This window comes from Bos taurus, chromosome 29 (assembly GCF_002263795.3).
Source record: "Bos taurus isolate L1 Dominette 01449 registration number 42190680 breed Hereford chromosome 29, ARS-UCD2.0, whole genome shotgun sequence".
Lineage (NCBI taxonomy): Eukaryota > Metazoa > Chordata > Mammalia > Artiodactyla > Bovidae > Bos > Bos taurus.
In genome coordinates this window covers 48,482,488-48,497,467 of record NC_037356.1, presented here as the reverse complement: position 1 = coordinate 48,497,467, position 14,980 = coordinate 48,482,488, and the positions used below count along the sequence as shown (strand labels likewise).

The following is a 14,980-nucleotide window of genomic DNA, read 5'->3' as shown; positions in this document are numbered from 1 at the left end:
AGTTCCACCTCAAGGTCAACGCCCTGCCCCAGTCCTGAGAGGAACCGGCAATAAGCGGTGACTGCTGTAATTATCAGCCTTGTGATTTTGAACTTTGTGATCATTTCTTTTTTCATTCTAAATTAATATTCACTTTTGTACCTAATTTTTATCCATAATTTTGTAGAACAAAAAGAAAAAAGAGCCCACAAAGGCCCAGAGCTCTGCAGACGCCCAGGCTCCCCAGTCTGCTTTCTCCTCTGCCCCTGGCGGGAGCCCCAGGGATTCCACAGCTTTATCTCTACTCTATGGAGGGGGAAACTGAGGCTTGGGGCTGAGGGAGTTGCTCGCAGCCTCAGTGAGGTCTGAACACAGGCCTCTGACCACAGCCCAGGCCTGTCCCCAGAAGCCAGCCTTTCGCCTCCTTCCTGTGTCCCCAGCAGGGGACTCCACCGGACTCTGGGCCCCCCGCAGGTCAGGGGTTTCCCCCGCAACCTTAAACAGAAATAGGGTTTCTGTAGGCATGACCGAGCGAAGATGAGGTGCTCCTGGAGCAGGGGCCCTGGTCCAATGACCATGTCCTTGTAAGAGGAGAACAGGACACAGAGACCCAGGAGGCGGCCAGGTGACCACAGAGGCAAAGGCTGGAGGGAGGCGGCCACAAGTCCGGGGACACCCAGGGCCTGCAGAGGCGGGGAGACGCAGGAAGAGCCCTCCTTCTGAGCCTTGGGAAGGAGCCTGTCCCGTCAGGACCTTGATTTGGGGCTTCCGCCTCTGGACCTGGGGGTCTGCTTTGGTTGCTGTAAGCCACCAGCTTGTGGTCCTTGGTCAGGGCTGCCCCAGGACGTGGCCACAGCCTGCAGCGGCCCCCACGCCCAGCCGTCTCCCGAGGGGCTGGTGACTCTGCGCCGTCCCTGGGGACAGCCCCCCGATGCAGCTGTGAGGTGGGGGCCCGCGCTCACCTTCAGGCTGTCGGCCATGATGACCACACTGGGGTCCGTCAGGGCGCTGAGCAGCTGCCTGGTGGCGCGCTTCTTCTCCTGGCGGTAGCTCTCCTTCTGCGCCTGGGCCCGGGGCACAGCAGGGGTCAGGGGAGAAGGCCCCGGACTGGCCCTTCCCCGGGGCTCCCACCCACAGGTGTCCAGCTAGGGGACAAGGACGGGTCCCGGGAGAGGACAGGAAGCGGGGGCGTGGGGGGGCCAGGGTGCCATCTGCCCCCCTCCCCTCATCAGGCTGGGGGTGGGGGCTGGCCGCACTGGCCCAGGCGCCCCTTCATCAAGCAAATGAGGCCCACGGCCCCTCCCCGGGCCCAGGCCCACCTTGAGAGCTTCCTTCTTGCTGACCTTGGCTGTCGGGGACACACACTCCCGGTCGGACCCATTGCACAGCCTGTATTCTGCCTGCAGGAGAGATTCAAGTTGGGGGCATGCAGTCCAGGAGGGGAGGTGCTGGGGGTGCAGGCAGCAGGAGGTGGGAGCCCGCTGCTCCCCCCGCCCCACTCCCGGCCAGGGGGAGATGAACAGGAGCTGGGGGGTGGCCCCGGGGGCCGACACTGGGCAAACGGCAGTGACCCTCCCCGCGGTGCCCAGGAGGCGCCCGTCTCAGCTACCGTCGTGCGCCCAGCCTCTGGGCAGGGAAGGCTCGTGTGTGTGCAGGGGGACCCCTGTCCCTGGAGCCCTGACAGCAGCTGCTGGTCGGGGGGCAACACCCAGGCCCCCTCCAGCCGTCCAAGGCTGTGGGGTGGGGGGAGGGTGGAGCTGCGTTCACAGACGCGGAAGTGACGGGCCCTCAGTCCTTTTACAGACGGGGAAACTGAGGCCGGAGTTGGGGTGTGGGGAGGAAACGTCAGGACTAAAGGCTACGGGTTCCTGCCTGCTTGCAGGTGAGGCCTGCAAGCCCAGGATGGCTGTTACCGTTTCTGGGGGGCAGCATTTGTGGGATCTTAGTTCCCAATCAGGGATCGAACCCGGGCCGCCTGCAGTGAAAACACGGAGTCCTAACCACTGGACCACCAGGGACGTCCTGGGTTTCACATTTTTAAGGGCTTGGGGGAAAGAAAAAAAATCAAGGTGAGATGTGGAAATCACGCAGTCCAGATTTCTGCATCCACCAGGGAGGCTCTCCTGGCGCTGGCCATGCCCGTTCCTTCCGCACCGTCCGCGGCTGCATGCGATCGAGGAGCCGCGTCGGGCACAGAGCCCTGCGGCTGCCGAGATGGAGACGCTCCCTCTCTGCTCCCCTGCAGAGGCGTCCTGCCCTGCGCTGTCCGCTGGACTGCGTGCCCCCACCCCGAGCCGCCAAGCCAGGGAGCAGGGCCCGGAGGCCGGCCGGCCCCGGCTCTCTCCCTGCAGAGGGTGAGGGGCGTGGACCCCTTGGCTGCCCCATCCTCTGAGGCTGCAGCCACCCTCGTTCACCTAGTTCTGGCCACCACCCGGGGGCGGGCCTGGCGATGCTGTGTGCTAAGTCGCTTCAGTCGTGTACGACTCTGTGTGACCCCGTGGCCTGTGGCCCACCAGGCTCCTCTGTCCGTGGGATTCTCCAGGCAGGAATCCTGGAGCGGGCTGCCGTGCCCTCCTCCACCCCCATCGTCACTGGGCATCTCAGTGCCCACCGAGGCTGCGGAGCCGGTGGCGGGGCTCTGACCAGAGTTGTCCAGTGGGCCAGCTGTGCCCACAGCACCGCGTATTGGGCAGGGCCTCCAGTGCGGGGTTAGGATGGAGGTAAGGAGGGGTGAGAGCCACGCTGGAGACGACGGATGTGTGTGTGAATCACGGCGGCTCTGCCCACACTCCCAGCCACACCCTGCGGCACAGAGGCTCAGAACCTGCCGCCGTCACACAGCTCCGAAGGGGGCTGGACCCGGGCATCGTCACTCTGCGCGCACTCTCTGAGACCAGTCAGGACATTCGAGAGCCCGGGAAGCCAGGGGCATGGTCAGGGCACCTGGGGGACGCTGGTTTCCTCTGGACTGAAGCAGGAGTGATGGCAAGGAGCCAGGCGGCAGGCTCTGGGGTCTGGGCTGACGCTCCAGCTCCTGGAGTGCTGGGGCTCTTGTGCCCAGAGCCCCTGTTTCCTGAGCACATGCCATGCTATTTCCCCCGCCCGAATCTCTTCCCTGTTCCTTCCTCAGGCCTCGCTGAGCTGCCTCCCCAGGAGGAAGATGGCTCGGACCACCCTGCTGGCATCAGACCCCGGATACACCACCCACCCCGGCCGGCCCAGCTTCTCCTGCCGTCCCGGCGCACACATGTTTCGGTGACCTGCCAGGAGCTCCACTGTGGACGGCTTCCGCCCAGCACCCCGGCACCAGGAGCTGGGAGCCTGGGGAGCACATCAGGCGAACGCAAGCAGGAACGAACACACCCTCCCCTGCCACTTTCCGGCCACCTGCTTTCCGCCAGATGCAGCTGGAAGGGGCTTGTTTGGGGCGACGGAGGAAGAGAAGGGGACAGTGTGGGGGCCGTGGGGCTGGGAGGAGTGGACGGGGTGGGGTGTCCGTGCCCCTCACCCTCTCCTCCTGGGCCCTGCGAGGCTGCTGGGCTGGGTCACAGCAGCCCTGGGCTGGGGCAGTGCCCTCCACTCCTCTGTCATAAGGGCCAGGCTGGGGACCCTGCCAGGCCCGCCTGCTGGCTCCTGAGGCCGCAGCACGTGTAGGCACAGCAGGGCAAGGACCGGCGCCCTCAGGGGCAAGAGACAGAACCATGAACATGGGGGTCTGACCACTAAAGAGCAGCCGTGGAAAACTCGTTTAAAAAAGTGCTTTACAGAGGCCTACAGGACGTGATGAAGCAACTGCAATCATGTATCTAACAAAGCTCTAGTGTCCAGACATAGGAAGAACTCTTATTAACTCAACACAGTTGGAAGGACTGATGTTGAAGCTGAAATTCCAATCCTCTGGCCACCTGATGTGAAGAACTGCTGCTGCTAAGTCACTTCAGTCGTGTCCGACTCTTCGACCCCATAGATGGCAGCCCACCAGGCTCCCCCGTCCCTGGGATTCTCCAGACAAGAACACCGGGGTGGTGAGGGGACGAACCAGACAAGAACACCGGGGAGAAGAAGGGGACGACAGAGGAGATGGTTGGATGGCATGACCGACTCAACGGACATGAGTTTGGGTAGACTCTGGGAGTTGGTGATGGACAGGGAGGCCTGGCGTGCTGCAGTCCATGGGGTCGCAAAGAGCCGGACACGACTGAGTGACTGAGCTGAACTGGGTGGGTGTGCGCTCAGTCGCTCTCGACCCCATGGACTACAGCCCGCCAGGCTCCTGTGTCCGTGGGATTCTCCAGGCAGGAATCCTGGAGGAGGTTGCCATTTCCTCCTCCAGGGGATCTTCCCCACCCAGGGATCGAACCCAAGGCTGTGGTGTCTCCTGCGCTGGGAGGCAGGCTCTTGACCCCGAGCGCCACCTGGGCAGCTGGCAAAAGACAAGAGCCTGATGCAGAGGTGGACAGAGGGCTTGGAGAGAAGGTTCTCGGGCGGTCGACAAGACAGTGAGAGAACGCCCGTCCCCCTCGGTCCTCAGCGAAGTGCTCACCCGACCACGGTGAGACATTGCTTCACACCCACGGGCACGGCCACGGGGACGACTCCAGACAGAACCGGAGCCGCCGCATCGGTGCGGGTGTGAGACACGGGTGCCCGCCTTCCCCCCGGCAGGACTGTAACGCGGGGCAGCCACTGAGGAAGACCACTCGGCGCTTTCTCCAAGAGGCCAAATACAGAATCTTCTAGAAAGCCATCTTGCCACAGAATTGCCATCTGGCCCAGCAATTCCACTCTGAGGTACAAACTCAAAGAATGAAAGCAGGGACTCAGACACCTGCACGCGTGTGTTCACGGGGAAACGGCCCACGTGTGCCCTGTTGACGAGCGGACAACCGCCCGGCTCCATCCAGCCCGTGGACCATGGCTCAGCCCTGACACCCGGCACAGCCTGGACGGGGCTTGGTGGAAGCAGCTCGTCACAGAGCCCCGCACGTGGCACGGCCCTGCTGCCACGCCGTGTCCAGCACAGGCAAGTCCGTACACACGCAAAGCAGAGTGGAGGCTGCGGGGCTGTGGGTGGCGGAGGGGACGCGAGTGACCGCTCGTACGGTCACTCCGGGGTGACGGAACCGTTTCTGAGCTTGACAGAGGTGGTGGCTGCACCACAGTGTGGATGCAAGAAATGCTGCTGAATTATTCACTCAAAATGGTTGACTTCATATTATTTGAATTTATATCCTGGAAAACCACATAATATAATTTATTTTTAATTTTTAAAAAATTTATGAAGTATCTAGGGCTTGAGGCTCAGACAGTAAAGAGTCTGCCTGCAATGCAGGAGAGGCAGGTCTGAGCCCTGGGTCGGGAAGATCCCCTGGAGAAGGAAATGGCAACCCACTCCAGTATGCTTGCCTGCAGAATCTCATGGACTGAGGAGCCTGGAGGCCTATGGTCCATGGGGTCACAGAGAGTCGGACACAACTGAGCGACGAGCACTACACTATGAATGTATGTTAACACATTTACAGGAGACCTGGAAAATACAGAACAAGGTGACATATGGTTCCACTATATATTACAATTATTTTTCATATAATATATGTATTATATGTGTGTGTGTGTGTGTGTGTGTATATGTATATATGGGTTTCCCAGATGGGGCAGTGGTACAGAATCTGCCTGCCAATGCAGGAGACACGGGTTTGATCTCTGAGTTGGAAAGACCAACCACCCCCCCCACCCTCGGAGGAGGAAATGGCAACGCACTCCAGTACTCTTGCCTGGGAAATCACATGGACAGAGGAGCTTGGTTGGCTACTGTCCATGGGGGCACAGAGTTGGACACGACTGAATAACTGCACACACCCGTGCACATGTGTATATATACATAAAGACCTACACACTAAATATTTAATATGCTATTAAATATTATATATTATATTAAGCTTATATAGAACATAATACCTACTATTAATGTATTAAAAATGTGTCCATATTAAAAATGGACCGAGCGACTGGACAACAACAAATGTTCTGTTTATTATCATACATATATTAGAGTTTGTGTCTCTCCCAGAACTGCGCCCTCTATAGCAGCCCCGAGTCTCTCTTAAGTACCTGGGGCTTCCAGAGCTGTCCTTTCCTTCCTCCCACGGCCTTGGACGTGTCCAGGCTCACTTGTTTTGTCTGGAGCCTATCTCCCCTCTGGAACGTAAGCTCCGGGAGAGGGGGACTTCGTTTCTTTTTTTGTGGGGGGTGATTTTCTTTATTTTAAAATTTATTTATTTATTTATTTTAATTGGAGGCTAATTACTTCACAATATTGTGGTGGTTTTTGCCAGACATTGACATGAATCAGCCACAGGTGTACATGTGTTCCCCATCCTAAGCCCCTCTCCCACCGCTCTCCCCATCCCATCCCTCAGGGTCATCCCAGTGCACCAGCCCTGAGCGCCCTGTCTCATGCATCGAACCTGGACTGGCGATCTGTTTCACATATGGTAATATACATGTTTCAATGCTATTCTCTCAAATCATCCCACCCTCGACTTCTCTCATGGAGTCCAAAAGTCTGTTCTTTAGACCTGTGTCTCTTTTGCTGTCTCGCATATAGGGTCATCGTTACCATCTTTCTAAATTCCATATATATGCATTAATATACTGTATTGGTGTTTTTCTTTCTAACTTCGCTCTGTATAATAGACTCCAGTTTCATCCACCTCATTAGAACTGATTCAAGTGCATTCTTTTTAATGGCTGAGTAATACTCCACTGCGTGTTTGCACCACAGCTTTCTCGTCCATTCGTCTGCCGATGGACACCCAGGTTGCTTCCACGGGACTTCATTTCATCCATGACTGTGTCCCTGGCACCTGCAGGTCTTGCCTGGACAGGATGCCCGGACGTCTTGACTGAGGGAGTGAGATCTGACACTTGAACCCAGTGCTCCTGACTGCATTTAAAGTGCTTTCACTGGGTTTCGTGTTTCACTGGGTTGTAGAAGGAGTAACTGCCGGGAGCAGGAGCTCCGCCCCTGGCAAAGGTCATGAGGAAGGAGGCTCGGCATACGCAAAGGCGGGATCGAGCCTCAGGAGTCCCCCTGGAAATTCTCGAGCATCTGCCCCCAAAACCAGAGTCTGCCTACTTTCTGTTTTGTGCTCTCACCTACATCTCTGACTTTACAGGGGGCTGTCCCCCACTACCTCTCTCTGAAAAAAGAGTTAGCTTACAGCTCCAGTTAATAATTCCTGGGTGTGACAGTGTTTCAACCTACGAACTCCTTTGCAAGTCCTCTAGCCTGCCTGAATAGGTTTTTCCGGCCACATGTGATTGTTCAGAGCCTCCCAACTGTGAGAGGCATGAGATGTTCTAAACTGTCTGAATACAGATTCCTTTGAGCAGTTAAAAGATTGATAGAAATTGTATTGGTGAAGGGTTTTTCACTTGTTGGGCCATGTTTGCTGCTAAGTTTCCATATCCCTTACCTGCTGTGTCCCTGGCAGTGTATTGATTAATATAATTGGTGTAAGTAGTAGCTTTAATGTTTGTAACCTTGGACCCTTGAGTTAATTCTTTTCTTGATTGAGCCCACCACACCTTTGCCCTATAGGAATGCAACTTTATCTAATGCTTTTGGAGGGTGGCGCCTGACTTTAGAATAATCACCTTTAGAGAAAAATAAGTTTCTTAAAATGTTAACAGGCTTCCAGGCCAGAAGATGATGCAAATCACCTAAACTTTTGCATATGATAAGTTTGCAGGAAGAAAGCCTGGCTTACTGCATGACTCTACCCCTTCCCCCATTATCCTCTATGCATAACTTAAGGTATAGAAACTACTTTGGAAAATAAAATGCCAACCTTGTTCACCAAAACTTGGTCTCCCCATGTCGTTCTTTCTCTCACCTTCTGGCTGAATTATTCAGCCTCTTTTCTCCACTGAATTTCCTCACTGAACTATCCTTATTTCAGCCTCTTTTCTCCACTGAATTTCTTCATTGAGCTATCCTTATTTAACCACTCTTTATATCCTTAATTAACGTTTAATTAAGCAATTGTTTTCTGATCCTCGCCCATGCCGTCCCGCTTGGAATTCCCTGGATCCACCGGGGCTGGACCCCGGCAAGTAACCATGTTTTCACGGTTTTTATGAATCTACATCTAAACTAATAAATGTGTCCGTTGACAGATGGTTGGAGAAACAGAACATAGGCCAACCACACGATGGAACATTACTCGGCCGTAAAAAGGCAGAGAATTCTGACACAGCTACAAGCTGGACGAGCCTTGAGGACACGATGCTCAGTGAAATAAGCCAGACACAAAGAAGGCGATCACAAATCCGCCGGGAATCCACCCACATGAGGTCCCTAAAGTCGTCAAGTTCACAGTGAAAGAGACTGCGGAGGGGGCGGGGAGCGAGTGCTGAGGGGGCGCGAGTGCTGAGGGGGCGGGGAGCGAGCGCTGGCGGGGGCGGAGGCGAGGGCGTCTGCTTTCTAAGATGCTAGGGTTCTCAGGAGGGATGGTGGTGACAGTGCGGGTGTGCTTAGCGCCCCTGAGCCGTGCGCCTGACATGGTTAGGATGGTGCGTTTCGCTACATACATTTCACTGTAATCAAAACAAGTTTTTAAATTAAACAAATTCCACACGAATGCAGGCATTCCCAGTGTGCTCTTAGCAGTGGGCAGCCCTGGAGGCTGAGGTGGGGGACACTGGCTGTGTCCCCCACGAACCCCTTGTCTGGCAGAGTGGGGCATGGGGTCCCAGAGGAGCCAGGCTGCAGTCATGGGGTCCTATGGGTGGCCAGAGTGGGGAGAACTGGCCTCTGTGTGCCCCCAGCCCCACAGCCAGAACTGGGGTCTCCAAGCCAGGGGCCACAGCTCCCTTGACCTGAGACCCTCTGCGGGGAGGAAGCGCATGTCTAACACCCACACCTGTGCCCGGGCCCCCGCACCCTCCCTGGATTGAAGCTTCTGCCTGGAGGGGTACGGCTGGGTCCCACTGAGAGGCACTGGGTTGTGGAGCATGTGGGGTGTGTGTGCGTGTGTCTGTGTGTATATGTTCATCTGTGCATAGTGTATGTGTCTGTATGTGTGTGCACACAGGCATCCACATGCATGTGTGTATGTGTGTGTGCAGGTGTATCTCTGTGTGCATGTGTTTATCTGTGCATAGTACACGTATCTGTATGTGTGTGTATGTGTATCTGTGTGTGCAGGAATATCTCTGTGCGTATCTGTGTGTACATGTTTATCTGTGCATAGTACACGTATCTGTATGTGTGTGTATCTGTGTGTGGATGCGTATCTGTGTATCTGTGTGTATATGTTTATTTGTGTGTGGTATATGTATCTGTATGTATGTGTATTTGTGAGTATCTGTGTATGTATGCATGAAGGGAAGTCGCTCAGTCGTGTCCAACTCTTTGCGACCCCATGGACTGTAGCCTACCACGCTCTTCCATCCAGGGGTTTTCCAGGCAATAGTACTGGAGTGGATTGCCATTTCCTTCTCCAGGGGATCTTCCCGACCCAGGGATTGAACCCAGGTCTCCCTCATTGTAGACAGACGCTTTACCGTCTGAGCCACCAGGGAAGATAATTATGCATATCTGTGTGCATATTTGTGTGTATATGTTTATCTGTGCATAGTACACGTATCTGTATGTGTGCGTATCTGTGTGTGGAGGCACATCCGTGTGTATCTGTGTGTATGTTTATTTGTGTGTAGTATATGTATTTCTATGTACGTGCATCTGTGTGTATCTGTGTGTGTGTGCCCATGTGTGTGCTTTTCCAGATCATGGCATGGCCCTGAGAGGGGGCAGGCGCGGGCAGAGTACAGGCAAAGCCAGAGGCGGAAGTGCTGAGCCCCGGGCGGGTTCCTTGTGACAGCAGGCCCGGCCCCCTCGTGCCGTAACTCTCTGTCCCCAAGCCCTCTCTGGGCCCCATCTCCCGTCCTGTGTCACTCCAAAAAGGCAGCTTGGAGAAGGCAGCTCACACGCTGTGACTCTGGCTCCAGGAGCCTCCATGATTCAGAGCAGAGAGCTGGGGTGGCAGCTGGGCCAGGCGCCTGCTGCCCATGCCTCGGGCACTTCCTGCCGCCCTCGGGCAGGCCCCCTGTCCCGGAACCCCCCACAGCCGGGCTCTTACCGGTGGCACCTTCGTGGCAGAGCCTGGGGTTGGGGGCCCTTCATCCCGGGTCGGTGATGGGCCATGGGGCTCCATGTCCTTCCCTGCAACAGAGTGGCCAGTGTGAGGCCCGGGGCAGGGCTGCCCAGTGCACGGCAGGCAGGGCTCGGGCACCAGCAGCCTGGGCGGGGCAGGAAGCCAGCCCGGGAGGCGGGTGTGGAACCAGAGATCTAATAACCACCAGCCAGCCACACAGGGTGTCACCACAGGGAGGGGGGTCACCAATGGGAGGGGGTGTCACTGCTGGGAGGGGTGTGTACTGCTGGGAGGGGTGTGTACTGCTGGGAGGGGGTATCACCACTGGGAGGGGGGTCACTGCTGGGAGGGGGGGTCACTGCTGGGTGGGAATCCCAGGCCAGGGTGGCCTGGCCTTTGGGGTTCTGTGAGGCAAGCCCCAGTTTGCAGGTCCAGGGCACCCAGACTACAGCTGACCCCCTCCCACAGCCCAGTCCTCCGGCTGGAGCCCCAGTGCCCCCAGTGCCGGCCTCTCGGAGAGGGGTGGGTGGATACTGTCCCCATGCCCCTTCCCAGCAGGAGTCCTCTCCGGGTTGACTGAAAGGTGGGAGAGGGGCCTGAGGTGCCTGGATTCGATCCTGGGGGGAGTGGCTGCCCCACCCGCCGCTCATTTCTAAAGCCCAGGTTTACAGGCAGGAAGAAGCGGGCAACACTCCCGCCTGCTTCCTGCAGCTGGTGGCTGATTGCCTGGTCCCTGCGCGGGAGCGGACATGGCAATGACCAGGGGAGAACCATGCTGACTGGGAAGCGAGAGGAGGGCCCACAGAGGGCAATGTCTGCAGACCTCCTTCCCCGCAGCCCTGGCCTGAGAGCCGCGCTCTGCAGAAAAGCCAGCGTGGAGACGGGGAGTGGTGAGCCCGTCCTGCAGCCAGGCACGCTGGGGCAGAGAGGTCACCAAGGAGCACGCGCCCCTGCACTCGGCCCTGCGTCCCCTCCCCTGACCACAGCCCGGGGCTGGCTGCTGACGGGGGCCCCCTCCATGCCCCAGGGGCCCTGTCATCCAGGCGCACTGGATTCAGGAGCTGTTGTGGGGGACCCGGCCTGGGGCTGTCGGGGGGCAGCCTCCCAGAGTGGATGCTACCACCTGGGCTGGGCGGATGCAAGGGCCCCGTGGGAGCGGGGAGCGGGCTGCCCCACAGTCAGAGGCTGGCACCGGCTCCTCTCTCTGCCTGTCCATGCCCACCTCCTTGCCCTGCCCATCACACCTGCCACCCGGGCCTGTGCTTCTTCCAGGGGCTGGAGGGGCTGGGGTCCCCTCCTCGGCTCCAAAGCAGGTGATGGGAGCAGGGTAGGTGGGCGGCACCAGAGGGGGCCCCTCTCCCACCCCCTCGGGGCCACCAGAAGTACGCGCTGGGCTCTGTGGGGGCGGCGGTGGGGCGTTGGGGTGGGGGCGGGGGTCAAGGCCCGGAGCTGTGAGAGCAGCGGCCGGCTCAGGTGGCCTGCGCGCTTTATCTCCAAGCACGACAGCAGCGGGTCTGAACCGGCCCCACCCAGGGCCCAGGACTCTGCTGCAGCTAGCGCGGGTCCTAATATTCCCCGACTTCACAGATGAGGAAACCGAGGCCCTGCCGCTGGACCGGGGTCCCCCAGCCTGAGGGTGGGGGCTGCGGTCAGGGTGCCTGACCACCGCACCGCACTGCCTCTGCAGGGACAAGGATCTGCCTCCAGGCCTGGACGGGGAGCCCCCTGCTCGACCTCCACAGCCAAGTGGGCGAAACCTGGCCTCCTACGTCACGGAGTTCTCCGGCCCTACGAGCCTTCTGTTCATTAAACCCGCATGGTGGACGCCCTCCCTCCCTGACCAGGACAGCACAGAGAGGGCAAGGGACCTGTCCGAGGTCACACGGTCCGGGATGACCCCGCCCCTCCCGCGGCCTCCAGGTGACCGCGTCCCCCCATGGGCACTGACCTGGACCCACATCGACCTCATGTTCTCCACCCACGAGCAGGTTCCGGCTGAGCTTCTGCGGGGTGGACGAGGGCGGACACAGCGAGAAGCGTCGTCGCAGGAAGGCCTCCTCCTTCATGGCGTGGGCGCAGGGCGGCTTCTGGAAGGAAGGAGGGGGGCGCTGGTCACACCTTACGCCGAGCCCGGGACAGCCTGTGGCCTGGAGGCCACGGGCATCCGCCACCCGCCCGGCAAGGGGACCAGAGACACCAGAGTCAGGGCCCCGTCATACAGTCAGGTCCAAACGGGACACGAAGGGCCCTAGGGGCCTGCAGAGCGGTCACCCAGGGAGGCCGCACGAGACAGTGCAGGCTTTTCAGGGCCCGAGTCAGGAGCCAGGCCCCGACCAGCCAGTTTGGCCATCACAGCTATGGCAGGACCCTCTGCCCTCCACCCAAGGGCTGGCACTAAAGCGGCCCTGTCGGACCCTGGACACGGCGAAGCGTGGGCCACCCGCCGTCCCCTCCCTGGGGATGGAGCTCCGGGTTGGGGGTCAGCGTTGATGCACATGGGGAGGGCGGAGCGCTGCCCGAGGGGGTCGCAGGAGGGCGAGACAGGCGGCACAGGGCGCCAGGGGCCGCGGGTGAGGGCTGGGGCTGGCCCTGACTCCGGCCTGCCCAGCCCACCTAAGGACGCCGTGAGACCACCCCCCAGCCCTCCCCTGCTTCAGCTCCTTGGTTGGGTTTCCGACACGTGCACCCAAAGTGCCTGGAGAGAAAGTGCAGGTGAATTTAGGGCGAGGTCGGCCCAAGTCACTTGCCTGCCTCCCAGCTCCCCTGCGATGCCCGCCATGCGCTCCCGGTCTGGCGGGCCACGCCCTCCCGGCTCTGCCCCCACCACGCCTTCCCGGCTCCGCCCCCATCTCGCCCGCACCCCTCGCAGGCCCACCTTGAGCAGGGCCAGGGCCAGCCGGTGGACGTCAGCCCGATTTACAGAAGAGAAAATCATGGCCCCCAGAGCCCTGTGGTCGCAGCCGCCAGGTGCTGGCAGAGCGCGGACTCGGGCCCGATGCTGCACTCTGTCCTCTCCCTGAGGACGTGCTGCACGGAGGCTGGCTGACCAACCTCTCTTCCAAGCCTGGGGGTGCCCCCTGCCGCCTCCCCAGGTGGGCGATGGCTTCCTGCCAAGCCCAGAACAAAGGCCCCACTTTCTCCCACGGCCCTGGGCCTTCCTGGGGTGGGAGCAGCAGATAGCAGCCTTTCCTGCTGGGACAGTGGGTGCCTGGGTGGGGCTTCTGGAGGGGCAGGGTGGCCCAGGGCTCCATCCGCAGCCCCAGGACCTTCTCTGTGCTTCCTGCCCAGGGGTCCTGGGGCCCCCGAGGTGCAGCTGGGCCTAGTGGCCTCCCCTTCCTCACCACTGCGGTGTCACCTGGCCAAGCTGGTTACCTGCGCCGTTTTACAGATGGGGATACTGGTTTCAGAGAGGTTGGGTATTTTTTTCTGAGAATCATCTCAAACCTGGCTCCTGAGTTCCCACCCCCACCCCCATCGGTTCAGCCAGGTTTCTAGCAAACCCACTGCCGGGGAAGGTGAGGGTGGGCGTCTGGGGTCCAGCCCCTGCTGGTCGGAGTCCTGGTGAACACTCACTGCTTGCCCAGGTGCGTCTCAGGCCAGGGAGCCAGCACCTGAGAGGCGGCGCTGCCTTCCCACTCCTGCAGCTGGGCTCTCGCAAGCACTGGGCTGGCAGCCAAGGTGAGTCCGACGTGGTCCTGCCCGGGGGCCCAGAGTGTGCGATGAGGGATGACACGGGTAGGCTGCCCTCACCAGGAGCCTCTCGTCTCTCAGGGGCTGAGTCTTGCAAACTGGGGGCGGGCAGAGGGGCTCCTGCCCTCAGCTCCCCAATCTGGTCACGGGCCCTGGCTCCACTGGGGGGCGGGCACAGAGGCCCCTGGCTGCCTCTCTCCTCAGGTCCTACGGCATGTCTTCCCCCAGCACAGATAACAATGGGGGACCAGTGGCCTCACTGGTCTGGGAGCCCCCCATCTGCTTGTCCACAACATCTTCCCTCCCACCTTCCCTCTCTCCCTTACATCCACCCATTATTCCACCCATCCATCCAGTCACCTTCCCACCTGTCCATCCATTTAACCAACTTCCTAGCCATCCATTTATCCAGTCATCTGTCCATCCATCCATCCATCCGTTCATTAATTCACTCATCCATCTACCCACCCATCCATCCATCCACCCATCTACCCACCCATCCATCCATCCATCCAGTCTCTCCCCTCCACCACCCCCGGTGAATCTCTCTAGATAGTCAGTGAGCAGCCTCATTTCCTTCCCTTCCTTCCTGCTACTGCTAAGTCGCTTCAGTCATGTCCAACTCTGTGCGACCCCATAGACGGCAGCCCACCAGGCTCCCCCGTCCCTGGGATTCTCCAGGCAAGAACACCGGAGTGGGTTGCCATTTCCTTCTCCAATGCATGAAAGTAAAAAGTGAAAGTGAAGTCGCTCAGCCGTGTCCGACCCTCAGCGACCCCATGGACTGCAGCCTCCCAGGCTCCTCCGCCCATGGGATTTTCCAGGCAAGAGCACTGGAATGGGGTGCCATTGCCTTCTCCATCAGACACATCAGTGGCGACATCTCCATGGCTGAACTGCTGGCCCAGAGCAGACAGCCCCAATCCGAGGGCAGTGCCAGGACGCACCTGTGGATACCCGCTCTGTGTCCTGACTCCCCAGACCAGGCGCAGGCCTCCGCAGGCCCCCTCTGACCTGCTTGGATGGCGGGGGTGGCTCCTCTCCAGCAGGGCCTCAGGGGCTGCCCAGTGCCCACCCCTGGCTGCCATCCATGGTCTCCTTTAAGGCCGTGGAGGCGGAGACGCTGCTCTGTTCATTTCAGAGGTACATCC

General features: G+C 59.2%; 1 protein-coding gene across 7 annotated transcripts in view; it reads right to left on the bottom strand.

Moving 5' to 3' along the window:
• The window catches only part of OSBPL5 (oxysterol binding protein like 5), a 66,850-nt gene that overhangs the window by 20,876 nt on the left and 30,994 nt on the right, over nucleotides 1-14,980 (bottom strand). For 4 of the 7 annotated variants that reach the window (XM_005227390.5, XM_059883131.1, XM_059883130.1 and 1 more), the window contains 4 exons: nucleotides 12,088-12,226; nucleotides 10,125-10,207; nucleotides 1,299-1,379; nucleotides 942-1,043 (listed from right to left, as the gene is read on the bottom strand). In XM_005227390.5, coding sequence (XP_005227447.1) covers nucleotides 942-1,043; nucleotides 1,299-1,379; nucleotides 10,125-10,207; nucleotides 12,088-12,205 — 384 coding nt within the window. In that variant the 5' untranslated portion in view covers nucleotides 12,206-12,226. Of the gene's footprint in view, nucleotides 1-941; nucleotides 1,044-1,298; nucleotides 1,380-10,124; nucleotides 10,208-12,087; nucleotides 12,227-14,980 lie in introns of those variants that run through there. The other 3 variants (XM_024987399.2, XM_015461394.3, XM_059883132.1) reach the window with 3 other exon arrangements.